This window comes from Sinohyriopsis cumingii, chromosome 13 (assembly GCF_028554795.1).
Source record: "Sinohyriopsis cumingii isolate HCF-2022 chromosome 13, ASM2855479v2, whole genome shotgun sequence".
Lineage (NCBI taxonomy): Eukaryota > Metazoa > Mollusca > Bivalvia > Unionida > Unionidae > Sinohyriopsis > Sinohyriopsis cumingii.
The window spans coordinates 33,947,915-33,962,667 of record NC_142973.1 but is presented as its reverse complement, the minus strand read 5'-3'; the positions used below and the strand labels follow the sequence as shown (position 1 = coordinate 33,962,667).

The 14,753-nt window shown below is 35.0% G+C and overlaps 2 protein-coding genes across 2 annotated transcripts in view; one reads left to right on the top strand and one right to left on the bottom strand.

The window, feature by feature from the left end:
- The window catches only part of LOC149785179 (uncharacterized), a 28,841-nt gene extending 27,221 nt beyond the window's left edge, over window positions 1-1,620 (top strand). The window contains exons 2-3 of the mRNA XM_089978979.1: window positions 740-933; window positions 1,238-1,620. Coding sequence (XP_089835105.1) covers window positions 783-933; window positions 1,238-1,347 — 261 coding nt within the window. The 5' untranslated portion in view covers window positions 740-782 and the 3' untranslated portion in view covers window positions 1,348-1,620. The remainder of the gene's footprint in view (window positions 1-739; window positions 934-1,237) is intronic.
- LOC149785178 (methylthioribulose-1-phosphate dehydratase-like) overlaps window positions 1-14,753 on the bottom strand; it is a 49,998-nt gene that overhangs the window by 29,849 nt on the left and 5,396 nt on the right. Inside the window, exons 3-4 of the mRNA XM_089978977.1 lie at window positions 14,102-14,150; window positions 3,423-3,540 (exon numbers count right to left, since the gene is read on the bottom strand). Coding sequence (XP_089835103.1) covers window positions 3,423-3,540; window positions 14,102-14,150 — 167 coding nt within the window. The remainder of the gene's footprint in view (window positions 1-3,422; window positions 3,541-14,101; window positions 14,151-14,753) is intronic.

Sequence of the window (14,753 nt, the reverse complement as noted above, 5' to 3'; positions counted from 1 at the left end):
AAGCAAGAGCATCTGAGCTGGTAAGCCACAATGTTGAATAAGCTTTATTTTCAGCTGGTGAAATAGGCTCTCACATGCCAGCTGCCTTGTAATTTTCCCTGTTCTACTTTTTTTGAAAAATGTTTGGATTTAGAGGCCAAGATGAGCAAAGAAAATTAAAGTTTGGAGATGTATCAGTTTTCACTGATTCAACCGGTACAAATTATCTTCAATATGCTGAGAGGGATATCAAAACCTTTGAGGGTACTGGGAAAGATGACTACAGATCAACAATACCTCGCTTTTTTTCTACTGGAACAACACTGGAGCAAGACCCTGTTCATCTTTACCTGCAATATTTGAAACGAAGGCCCTTGGAAATGATGGATGCTGCCAGCCCCTTTTATTTGACACCAGATCCAATGCAAAAACTGACAGAAACTTCCCAGATATGGTCATTATATTTCTAAAGATTCAATTTAAGTCCTTTTTTAAAATAAAAATATAAACAAAGAACAAAATATTTGTAACATTTTTTCCCGGCAATAAAAAGAATAAACGAAAATAAAATTATATTAAAGTAAACAAAAAATATTGGAAAAATCTGGAATAAATTATGTACTCTGCAAATACCAAACAATTTTCACGATGAAATGCATCATCCAACCTTGCAAAATATAAGAAAACAGATTTTTATGAATACGTGCATTTAAAAAATATATAAAATATATTTTACTGGACAAAATATTAAAAATTGCAGGTATTATCCAAGACCATAGGGGGTTAATCAACTGGGAACTCTGATGAAACAAGCCACAGAAAGGGCAGAAATCCAGGGGAGAATTATCAACCATTCAGTAAGGAAGACTACTGTAACAACCCTGTCGAAAGCTGGTGTCCCTCCAACAAAGATCATGCAAGTGACTGGGCATAAAAATATGTCATCTTTAACTGGTAATAATAATGAGAATAAATCTACTTGCCTTTTTGCATCCTTAATCTCCTCTAAATGTACTTTGTGGGCTCTTTCTGCTAATAAGAATTAAGTTGTTTTCCAAATACTGATCCACATCGCAGAAATGTACTGTAATATGTAAGGCTATAATCCAGACTACATTTTTTGAAATCCAAATCACATTACAAAGTAGACTGTAATGCACCCCAAAATGATAAAAATTTGTTGTTGTTCTCTAAAAAACAATGTTGAATCCAGCATCTCCTTGAGAATTTAGATTTAAAAACTTTCTTATTTTTCCAGCTTATGATTCCAAATTATCCATGGCAGAACAAACAGTTACGCAGCTTGTTGTCAACACCATTCCCTCAAGTTACATGTACACCGTGCGGAAAATACCCAAAAGGAGATAATCAGAATTAAGCTGGATTGACAGAACAAATAAATTCCTCCATTCCTGACCAGCTGGAAACTTTGTTCAATGGCGTAGTCATTCATAATATGACTTTAAATTTCAATTTTAGATAGAGCAAAATGGGAATTTTTTCTTCAAATGAGTGACTGAGCACATGGTACGCTATGAAGTTAAAAGGTTGGTGGGCGGAGCTATGTGCACATGAATACTATTATTGTGTATTGAAGAATCTATGGTTGTGAATTTATTTTGAAATAAAGGATAAAACAAATACACTGTTTCTTGTAATGTATTTTATTACTAAGCCTTAGGTAGTTAAACAAAAATGAGCATATAATAAAAAGGTTACTGCATTTGAATGGGAAAATATGAACTCATTTTGTTGGATGGATAAACTGCATTCCCATTAAAAAAACTCACTGATATTTTCCCATACAAATGCAGCAACCTATAAATATTAATTATTAACTATAGAAAATATAACCATGCATACTGTGATAAAAGTGATACATTTTGGGGATTTGTTGGAAACATTCATCTTGGATGCGTTTCATGCAAGGAAGCTCTATTTTCAAATAACTGTAAATGGGAATGAGTGATTCAGGAATAGCTAAACTTCATTCATCAGCAACAATGTCTCTGTCATTCATTACAGATTTACATTTCTTAAAGGTGTACAGTTTAAAACTCAGCATGGTCTATGTGTGACTCATGTAATAATAACTGCAACTAAAGTTCACAGTGGCTCAGTGGTTAGGGTTCTGGATTCATGAGCAGAAACACAGTGGATCCAAATTTTTCCCAGGTCAGGCCATATTGGCACTGTGTTATATCTGGACAGGATACTTTGCTCCAATTGCCTCACTGTAGTATAATCTTTCATGTGCTGATGTGCCATTAACACCAATTAATATCAAGTAATCAATCAATCACAGTCTCATTTGCAGCAGTGATAAAACAGTATGGTCTGACATCTAGATATCTTTCACAATATAATATAATAATTTAAATTATTTTAACTTCATTCTCTATCATTAATGTAGTGAAACTTTTTTATATACCATCATATAAAAATTTCTATTCTGACATTCGCTTCAGAAAATCGTTGTAGACACCGTTATCTCAACTCTGCAATACTATGCCAATTGAGTAGACATGGTTATCTCAACACTTGTAACACTATGTTACAATGCCAATGAGGAGACATGATTATGTCAACACCTGTAACACTATGCTAAAGAGAAGACATGGGTATCTCAACTTTGCAAAACTATGCCAATAAGTAGACATGGTTATTTCAACACCTGTAACACTATGCCAATGAGGAGACATGATTATGTCAACACCTGTAATGCCATGCCAAGGAGAAGACATGGTTATCTCAACACTGCAATACTATGCTATTGAGTAGACAGGTTATCTCAACTCTGCAATAGTATGCCAATGAGTAGACAGGTTATCTCAACTCTGCAATACTATGCCAATGAGTAGACATGGTTATCTCAACTCTGCAATATTATGCCAATGAGTAGACATGGTTATTTCAACACTCACAACACTATGCCAATGAGGAGACATTGTTATCTCAACACCTTTAGAACTATGCCAATAAGAAAACATGTTTATTTTAACACTTGTAACACTATGCCAATAAGACATGGTTATCTGAACAGTTGTAATGCTATGACAATGAGTAGACATGGTCATCTTAACAGCTGCAATGTGATGCATATGAGAAGAAATGTGTATCCCAACATTTGTAATGTCATGCCAATGAGTACAAATGGTTATACTAACAGTTGTAATGTTATGCCAATGAGTACACATGGTTATCTCAACAGTTGTAATGTTATGCCAATGAGTACACATGGTTATCTCAACAGTTGTAATGCTATGCCATCAAGTACACATGGCTATCTCAACAGTTGTAATGTAATACCAATGAGCAGACATGGTTATCTCAGCAGTTGTAATGTTATGCCAATGAGCAGACATGGTCATCTCGATACATGTAATTTATCAATTGTGGGGAAGACTCTAAAATGGAGTAAAAATGGTATAACTTATCCATACCACACATGGTGTAAGCATTCATAAAGAGAGGTGTGCATTGGCTTTTCTTGAGCTTCTTTTCTGGAGGGGGACCTGAAACATCCTCCTCTTCTACTGTCTGAACAAACAGGTCTTCAGGCTACAAGTAAATGAATAAAATTATAAAAAAATAGAATGATATTTGAGTTAGGTACAGTCAATTCTTTTAATCTGACCACTGCCAAAAAAATGCATGAGATCCAAAACTTTGTATTAGTAGTTTTTATTTTTACTATTGATGTACTACTGCTCCCAATAATATTATAGGAAAGTAATAGATAAATAGAAGATGGATTAATGAGAAGACTATATCACATTTGTTCCTCTTCAAAAAGGTTAGCTATGTTACTATAATGAGTGGACATTATGCAAAAGATGTTAAACAAGGCTGTATCATATAGTGCATATAAATGCAATCAGAGGACATTTAATGATATGAAACCATAATACTGACCAGGTGCTGGCAGCCTATGGCATGCAAGCCCATAGTGGCACACAAGACTCTTTGGAGAGGCATGCTGCATGAGTTGTAGTTTGTATTGTATGTACTAAAAATGATAATTAAATTAAAGGGATGAATATAACTTGGCATTCAGCACTTTACAACTGAGTGGACCTGGCACCATAGTTCCAAAAGGCTGCTGATGCCTGAAATAGTTCCAATTTAGCAAGAAATCAAATTAAATTAAAGTACAAGGCAAGAATAAAAATAAGTTTATCCAATTTAACTGAATCAATGACCATGCCTGTGTTACAAGAGGGGAAGCAATATAAAAAGTTACTTTATAATGAGGGAGCACTGTACATGCACTGAAATAAGTTAAATTAAATAAAATTATTTTACAATTATTTCTGAAAATGTCAGCATTGTGAGTTACTTAAAGTGTTTTATTAATAGAGTAATGGTTTCACAACATCTGGTATACCTACAAATGAACAGCTGTAAAATATATTAAATTCTTATAATTACCAAAAGTTATATAAAAAAATTATGATGAATCTCAAGAAATAAAAAAAAAACTTTCTTCAAAAAGTCTTTATGATTTTCAGTCAATATCTGATTAATGAGTCACATGAATGTTCCATGATACAGACTTTATTGTAGATTGTATATACTCAGGTCATTGTATTAAGCTCAGCAAAGTACAAAAAAAGCAAGCAATTATGTTAGACTTGACCCCATGATCAATTAAGCATGGCTTTCAAAACTCCTTCACACAAGAGTGGATATATCCATGGTCAGATCTGCACCATTTTTATTCCAGTTAAAGATGCATTGTAATGAAATCCTAGCATTAATGCCATCATATATGCAAGACGAATTAATAATAGCCAATTAGTAACCAGTAAAACCTAAAGCTGCACCAATTAATCGGCCATACTCATAATCGGGCCGATTATTAGAACAATTGGTATAATTGGTATCGGCAGAAATAATCAGTGCCGATGTAAACAAATTTCCAAAATATAAATTCATTCATAACATTCATCTTGACATGGCTTGAATTTTATATCAGAATTAAATAGTGGAAATTAAGGAATAAACATATGATTTGGGGGTTAACTGAAAGACAATATATTCTTAAAAGTAAATACTTTTTAACACGTTTGCTGTAAACTACCACTGATTGTCTGCACACAACAAATTATCAGTACCATTCATGCACTCATTCCAATCACAGCAGCCAACCAGCCAATGAGGCCTCGTGTATCTGTTGAACTTCAGCACACACATTAGCGGATGGCTAGGGCAGATTAGATTGCTAGCGAAATTTCCAACTACTATGAAACTATGACTCACTATAGTTAATCTGTTATTTAGCCAGTCCTGCAATGCTGTTAATCAATGAATAGCGGTTGCATGCTGAAGCATTGATATTGGCATGCCAGTGCCAGTGACGTTACCCCAGCTGCTGAGCTGCTTCAGTGCGTGAATCGCAGCGTGGTGCGTGCATCCATCCATGTGGACAATTTAGTAGTAAAGTACTTGATTTAAAACATTATTTCAAGAGCGTGAATCAATTGGACTATTAATACTGACTAGCAATTGTACACTATTAAATATACTACCAAGCCTATGTATAATGTCGACACATTATGCCCATTCGTGGACATTACCAAGGAAGTAAGTGATAGCGAAACATCAGTATCCGTCATTCTTAATATGCTTAAAATGCTCTGAATGTTGCTGGCTCAAGAGCATGAAGCAAGTCAAGGTATTCAGACAATGCACCATACGTTGACGTTACTGAACACATGCTTTGCTGATGTTGCCAGCAACAAGAAGCTTGTCTTGGCCACCATCTTGGATCCACAGTTCAAACATTGCCTATTCAGCGAAGAATTACTTGTGATCAGATCCAAAGAATGGCTTATAGTAGAATGCATCATATTTGCATCAGCTGACAAGCAGGAGGAACCCCCGACCAAAAAAGGAAAAACTGAAACTGAAACAAATGCCACTGGACCATCAACGTCGCGTCTCTGGGATTTTTTTCAACGAAACAACCCACGTGGATGATGCCATTGACGCGATGCTTGAATTGTATATGTCCTGCCCTCTGTTGGAACAAGAAAAAATATATGGCTGGTGGAATGCTCACAGGTTTCAGTTTCCCTACTTGGCCAAATTAGCTAGATGCTATATGTCTGCACCAGCTTCAAGTGTTCTGAGCAAGCAGCAGTTTAGTGGCACAGGCCAGATTATTTTTGATCGTCGTGGATTGTTACTTGGCGAGAAAGGAAAAATGTTACTGTTGCTTACATACAACCTACCTCAACTAGGCTTTCAGTAGTAGCTGCAGCCAGCATACAGTGATGTTAAACTTTAGTCTTAAAGCCTGCATATTATTAATTTTAATTATTATTGGGCTATCGTTATTAACATTTTTAGTCATTTAGTGAAATCTAGTAATGGCGACCTGCATCACTGAACGTAAGTTAAAAGACTAGCTTAATACATTTTTATTCATTTATATCTTGAATTGGCAAACCATAAGTTTTATCAGAGTTAGTTTTAAAGTTGTTTAAGTTTTATGTTTGTGTGATCGTTGCTTTCTATAAATAACAATCTACTTCTTAACCGGCTTCTGTTTGTTTTGTAAAGAAGTTCAGATTCATTTGCCGCACAAACATCCTTGTTTTAACTCATACTGCAAAATACCTGCTTGCATCATATTATTAGATTTATATTTCTGAACCAGTCATTGTTATAAAACAAATACTAAAGAAATAATCAGCCTCAGAAATTTTAATAATCGGCTATACGCGGTATTGGCATAATCGACAAAAAGTGGAATCAGTACAGCTTTAGTAAAACCTGACATTAATGACACCATTTATTAGTCAGTGTTTCCCTTTACCCTTATTTATACATCTGAGAGCCCCAAAGTTTTGACACCAAGTAGATTTTCTACTTCCACTCTGGCCAATCAGTAATCAGCAAAACCTGACATTATGGACACCATTAATAAAAACCTGACATTAAGGACACCTGCCATAAAGGACACCATTTAGGCAAGAGGATTAGTCATAGCCTGATTTTCAAGATGGCTATGGTGCCATGTCAGCAGTCAGATGAACACCATGCTCATTTGACCAAGCTATAGACTGCAAAAGACCGACAAGACAGCATAGAAACTCTTCTAGTGAAAACACCATGTTAATATGACTGTTTGTTCAAATGAATGTGTGCATCCATTCAGTGTGACTAGTGATAAGTTTTCAAGATTGTGAATGGATGTCCAAAGTCTGACGGGTACCATTATAATTTAGGACCAAGTAGCCACCATAAGAAGCTTTCCAGTAATAACTGCATGTTGATATGATCATCTCTTCAGATGGATTAGTGATAACAAGAGTATCATGTTGGCCATCTTAGATATCCTAGGGGCACTATTTTCATGTAAGACTTTAGACAGCCCAATTGGCTGTCTGAGGGTAAGTCCACTGGGCAACTTTTTCTTTGCGGAAGAACTAGATGTTAGAAGTAGTCTTTTAGTGGAAACCCCATGTCAACATATCTATCCATTCAAGATGAAATGCAGTAACAAGTTTTATGTGCTGGCCACCATGGAAACCAAGTTATGTCAGACTGGTACCACTTTCATTTAAGACCATATATACATCATATGAAGTCCATGGCTTAAAATTAATGTTAATCTGCTATCATGCATTTAGTGATTTTGCTGACAGATCATTAAAACCCAGTTGTTACAGTTGTGAGTCTGCATTCCTTTTAATGATCTATTGATTATGTTGACTGAGCATGTACCAACATTCTGCACTTGATGAAGCCCAATAAATGTTTGACCTGCAAATGGACAGGTGTACTAGTAATCATCTACTCATGAAGTAATTTAGTGTGATTACTGTCAAAACAGTCTTCACACATGAGGAACTAGACCGGTGTACTGCCCCCAAGCACTGGTTTCATTGCTCATGATAACAAAAAGCATAGGGTCACAGGCTAGAAATGACCAACTGGTTTCTTAAGGTCTCACTGGATAGTTTTGTATTTTGACACCTCCCTAATTTTTAAGGTAGAAGGCATGAACCTAATTATCACAAGCCTAGCATTTATAAATTCACACAGTAGCTAAATCTGTAATGTGTTTGAAATTTACTTTGAGTTAGGCTTGGAAATGGGTTGGCTTGTTGGTGACTGCCTGTCACAGTTAGATGAACATTGGAGGTCAAATGCGTAACTTGGGCTGCAAATGAGCAGCCGACTTGGCTTACATATTTACATGCATCTGCTACAGAGGTAAATATCTAAAAAAATCTTGATGGTGGAGGGGTGATGAAAAGTATGCTAATTTGTTATAGTACTAGTGAACTTTATTCATGCATAAGGCACATACTGATTCTTTCAGCTGCCTTCTCACAGGAAAATATCCAAAATAGCTCTTTGCTGTCAAAAATGAATGTAATAAAGAGGGGTTGGTGGCAGTGATGGTTCAGTAAAAAAGCCACCAGTTGTATAAGGAATTAACCTGATTGCCACAGTCAAAATCTCACTTGTATGCTTTCTACACAAATCATTAGTTTGTTTTTAATTGTATCTTCAGTGTAAAATTATTCTCATTTTTCTGCAATAGGTCATTGTCGGATGAAAATTCACCAGATAAAACTGTCCAGTGAGACCAAAAGATTTGCCAACTCAACCAATAATCCAGATTTATACAGAACAATGTATGTTAATATTTATATTGTTGTTGATAAGCATTCAGTGCTAAGTGCAATAACAACTGTATCCATGTGGAAGTATTTACAAGGTGAACAGCCAACATCAAATGTCAGAAATTAAATGTTGATATGGCATTCAGAAGAATGATTGATACCAAGATTTTTGCTGCCATGGTGACCAACTAGACTCATTTAGAACTAAATAGACACCATTGTCTTTTAAGTTATACTCAATGTAACTGTGTACATTGTTTCAGAAGGAGTAGCAATAACAATGTTTTCAAGATAGCCATATTGGATATATGAGAGGCACCATTTTCATTTAGGACCAGTTAGACATCATATCAAGTCTTTATGACCCAATGTTGATATGACCACATAATTAAGAGAAGATGCAACAGCAAACATTTCATGAAGTCTGTAGTGAAAACCCAATGTTCACATGGCTCTCCTTTCAGAAAGAGTAGCCATAACATGATTTTCAAGATTGCCACCTTGGAGCCAATATTGGCTGTCTGATGGGTACCATTTTCATTCAGGACCATTTAGGCATTAATAAAAGTCTTATAGTGAAAACTCACATCAACATGACTACCCAATCAGAACAGTGAAAATTCACATCAACATGACTACCCATTCATAATAGTAAAAACTCACATCAACATGACTACCAATTCAGAATAGTGAAAACTCACATCAGAATGACTACCCATTCATACTAGTAAAAACTCACATGTACATGACTACCCATTCATAATAGTAAAAACTCACATCAACACCCATTCACAATAGTTAAAAGTCACATTAACATCCATTCACAATAGAGAAAACTCACATCAACACCCATTCACAATAGTGAAAACTCACATCAACACCCATTCACAATAGTGAAAACTCACATCAACACCCATTCACAATAGTGAAAACTCACATCAACATGACTACTCATTCAGGAAGTGCTGCAGTAAAAATATTTTAAGCATGACCACCATGGCTGTCAGATTGGCACCATTTTCATTTAGGATGAACCACATGTCATAAGAAGTCTTTTAGCAAAAAGACCAATGTCAACATAACCATTCCATCAGGACTAGTATACCAATGTTAATATAACAATTCCATCAGGATTAATATATCAATGTCAACATAACCATTCTGTCAGGAGTACTATACCAATGTCAACACAACCATTCCATTAGGAGTATTATACCAATGTCAACACAACCATTCTGTCAGGAGTACTATACCAATGTCAACACAACCATTCCATTAGGAGTATTTTACCAATGTCAACACAACCATTCCATTAGGAGTATTATACCAATGTCAACATAACCATTCTGTCAGGAGTACTATACCTATGTCAACACAACCATTCCATTAGGAGTATTTTACCAATGTCAACACAACCATTCCATTAGGAGTATTATACCAATGTCAACATAACCATTCTGTCAGGAGTACTATACCAATGTCAACACAACCATTCCATTAGGAGTATTATACCAATGTCAACATAACCATTCTGTCAGGAGTACTATACCAATGTCAACACAACCATTCCATTAGGAGTATTATACCAATGTCAACATAACCATTCCATCAGGAGTATTATACCAATGTCAACATAACCATTCTGTCAGGAGTATTATACCAATGTCAACAGCTCATGTGGATACCGTCGCACATTGGAATCTCTGGCAATGGAACAGCAGACAAAGTTGCACAAATCAAACTAGGAGATCAAAACTCTATCAAGCTTAACTATAGCTCTACAGAAGCACTAAGCTTCGCACAAACATATATAGACCAAACATGGCAAGATTTTTGGAACTCCTCCACAAAAGGTAAAAAGCACCATGAAACCCCAAAAAACGTAGATAGGAACATACAGCTACCTAAGGGTACCTATTTAGAACAGAAAACCATAAACAGGATAATAACTGGAAAAACTAAACTAGCAAGCAGTTTTGGAAGGTTTATAGGACCCAAACCAGCAACCATTAACTGCTTTAACTGCCACACCACCGAAGATCTACACCATGTATTCAATATATGCCCAAAATATCAACCCGCTCAGAAAATATTTATCAAAAACCAAAAAGAGATTGGATCACCACACACATACCCAGAGTTACTTATGGACTCTAATAAAAATAAACAATCAGCATATAAAAATATAAATAAATTCATAGACTCAGCAGGACTTAGGAACAAAATATAATTACTCTCTCCACAAAACCAAAAGACCCAGTAACTAGCTAAATAAATTTAGAAGCCAACACATAAAAACCCATAACATATCATTCAATTTTATAAAAGTATTAATAAATAATTCATTTACGAAGCACCTATAAAAAACTAAGGAAACCACAAAATCAGATGTCCTAGATGTCTTAACGAACCGAGTAATCGGCTAGGACTCCAGTCCTAGATGTCCTTAATGAACCGTGTAATCGGCTAGGACTCCGGTCTCTTGCTAAATAAAGTATAAATAACATTCAATCTCTAAAAACATTAATAAATAAATAACTTAAAGAGGCAATATCTAAAAACTTATAAATAACATAACGTAGGAAGCACACCCTAAACACCTTGACTAGTAATACCATAATAACCTTGAAAATCTCTCTTCATACATGATTTCTGCTAAGAACCTCTATAAACAGCATAGAACATCCCCCCCAACCTTTTTAGAACATTTTGAAGAAGAAAAAAAATCGAAAAAAAAAATCGCAAGAAACACCAGGCAAATGCAACAAGAAACCAGCGATGTAAAGCAAGCAGGACCGTTCCCGAGCTCTCCTTCCCACTAATGACAGCCAACCATTCAACTGTAAGGGACCTTTATGGATACACAGACTGAGGCCAAACTATCAGGGTTCCTTGAATCCATAAAAGCCTGGGGGAGGTGGCACCATTCCCTTCCCCAAGAACAACTAGCAGGCTGCAGTGCAGTCAGAAAAAAGTGGCACATGCACAATTGTGCGCACGCCACTATAATTAAACTCAACAACAAAAAAATGTCAACATAACCATTCCTTTAGGAGTATTATACCAATGCCAACATAACCATTCCATCAGGAATATTATACCAATGTCAACATAACCATTCCATCAGGATTATATACCAATGTCAGCATAACCATTCCTTTAGGAGTATTATACCAATATCAACATAACCATTCTGTCAGGAGTATTATACCAATGTCAACATAACCATTCTGTCAGGAGTATTATACCAATGTCAACATAACCATTCTGTCAGGATTAATATATCAATGTCAGCATAACCATTCCATCAGGAGTATTATACCAATGACAACATAACCATTCCATCAGGAGTATTATACTAATATCAACATAACCATTCTGTCCGGAGTATTATACCAATGTCAAAATAACCATTCTGTTGGGAGTTTTATACTAATGTCAACACAAACATTCAATCAGGAGTATTTTACCAATGTCAACATAACCATTCCATCAGGAGTATTATACCAATGACAACATAACCATTCCATCAGGAGTATTATACTAATATCAACATAACCATTCTGTCCGGAGTATTATACCAATGTCAAAATAGCCATTCTGTTGGGAGTTTTATACTAATGTCAACACAAACATTCAATCAGGAGTATTTTACCAATGTCAACATAACCATTCCATCAGGAGTATTATACCAATGTCAACATAACCATTCCATCAGGAGTATTATACCAATGTCAACATAACCATTCTGTCAGGAGTATTACACCAATGTCAACATAACCATTCCATCAGGAGTATTTTACCAATGTCAACATAACCATTCCGTCAGAATTAATAAACCAATGTCAACATAACCATTCTGTCAGGCGTATAAGCTATAGAGAGTATATTTAGGCACCATCTAAAGTTAGACCAACTAGACCTTGGAATGAATGTGCTTAATAAAGCTTCATGACAATCGTTCCAGTAGTTTTTTCAGAGTAGTGATGACAAACTGGTACGAACAGATGATGGACACCTAACAAAGGATGAAAGGCCATCATATAAGTTATTCTGGTCTATGATTCCAGCTAAATAATTTGTGAAATTAACATGTGTTAAAAGTCTATGGTCTTAAAATAAGTAACAGACAAGAGTGAAAAACAACAAGTTTTGTAACATTGAACAATTAATTAATTTCCCTAGAATACAAATTGTGTGTGTGTGTGTGTGTGTGTGTGTGATTAGGATATTTAACATAGCTTTAACAATTTTTCAGTCATATCGCTACGATGTCTGCAGTGTGGCAGTTTATAGTGATGTCTAGCACTAGGGCATCATGCCGCAGACACGTAGCATGATGTCCCACCCAGTCACATTATCCCGAAACCAGGCCGACCAGTCCTAACACTAACCACTTAATGCTGAGAGACAAGCGAGGTAGCCGTTAGTACCATTTTTGTAAGTCTTTGGTATGACTCGGCCGGGGATCGAACCCATGACCTCCTGCTTCCATGGCAGACGCTCTAATCACTAGGCCACCGGAGTGGAGTGATGTAGAATACAAAGTGAAAATCATTAAAAGAACTTATAGTATCATGAATTAAATCCCAAAATAATCATAAATTACAGACACAAGTTCTAATACTTTAAAGTTCTGAATAAACTTAAACAGAAACACTGAAGATGTTGATGTGCCCATGGTGGCCTGTATTGTACTGTTGTACCAACAGTCTTTTGTTGAAATACTGTGATATAATTCCAGGTTTGAATCCACAATAAATCACAGTGAATGCCTCTGTCCAAGAATATTATTTTTTTATATGAGGAGTATGTATTTCCAGAGAAAATAATCACTGAATTAAAAAATTTGAAGAAATAAATTCCAGCCCAAATGAAAAAATGAACACAATAATAACACAAATTGATTCTGCTAGATCTTAAACACAAATGAATAATTTTTCCAGTGACAAGATTATGTTGTCTTCCACTTGACCTCAGGTCCCAATTAACATTTTTCAAATAATAAAAAAGTCATTACCTAACTGAAAATAACCTTCAAGAAAATTCTTAATGTTTACAAAATAAAATGTTACCTATAATGAGAAAGTCTGTTACTAAAAGTATAATATATAATTCAGACTATGTCAGGTATGCCAAGTATATTGTAGGGGATTTCCAATACCCTATACCCAGACCGACATAAACATTTTTGCTTTTATTAATAATGATCCTGATATTGAACCCATACACACAGAGAATATATTTAACTATGTATTAGCTGTTTACAGAATAAAATAAAAATCGGGTCAAGTAGAAAACAAACTTGATTTTTGACAAAGTTAAGTCCAACATATAATATTACATTACAATAGCAAAAAATGAAATAAAAAATATAAAAAAATAGCAAACAATGCAAATTAAATATACATAACACATGAAGCCTCTCTAGACTACTTTTTCTGAACATATACAAAAATATTTAATACTGAGTTGCTTACCTGAATTCTCTCTTTTTGTACTCCAGAGGGTGCAATAAAAATTTCATTCCTGTAAAAATATTCATAAAAATAATGTTCTTTTATTGGAAAATACAATTTACGACTAAACAAAAAGACGTCTCCCAGAACATAAAATGCATAAAACAATTACTTTAAAAATGAATTTATGGTGTCCCAACAAATTAGCTGTCCCAACATATACAGTAAATATGGTACATCTTGTTTCCATGTTGTTACAACAACAACTTTATAGTATATATCTAGGCCTAGCCCTAGTTACGTACATCACATGGTGATTTCCAGAGAACTGCATAATATCTTTCATAAAACACCAACTGCCTAATTCTTTTCTTTAGAAGTACACATCAAAAAACTGAAAAGAATGTGTGATTTGAAAAAATATGTAATAAATACAAAACCACATAAATGCTTTGTTCCATTTTGGGATATAACTTTTTGATATGGTGTAGGAACATAATTTTTTTAAACTCCATTGTCAGAAATCCATGACTTTTACAAAATGTTGCAAGGTTTTGAGAAACTCCATGACTTTTCAAGGCCCTTGGCATTTTATTTTAAATATCAAAACTTTCCAGGATTCCAGGGACCTCTGGAACTTTGATCTAACTTCCGTATTTCAAGGACACTTCTA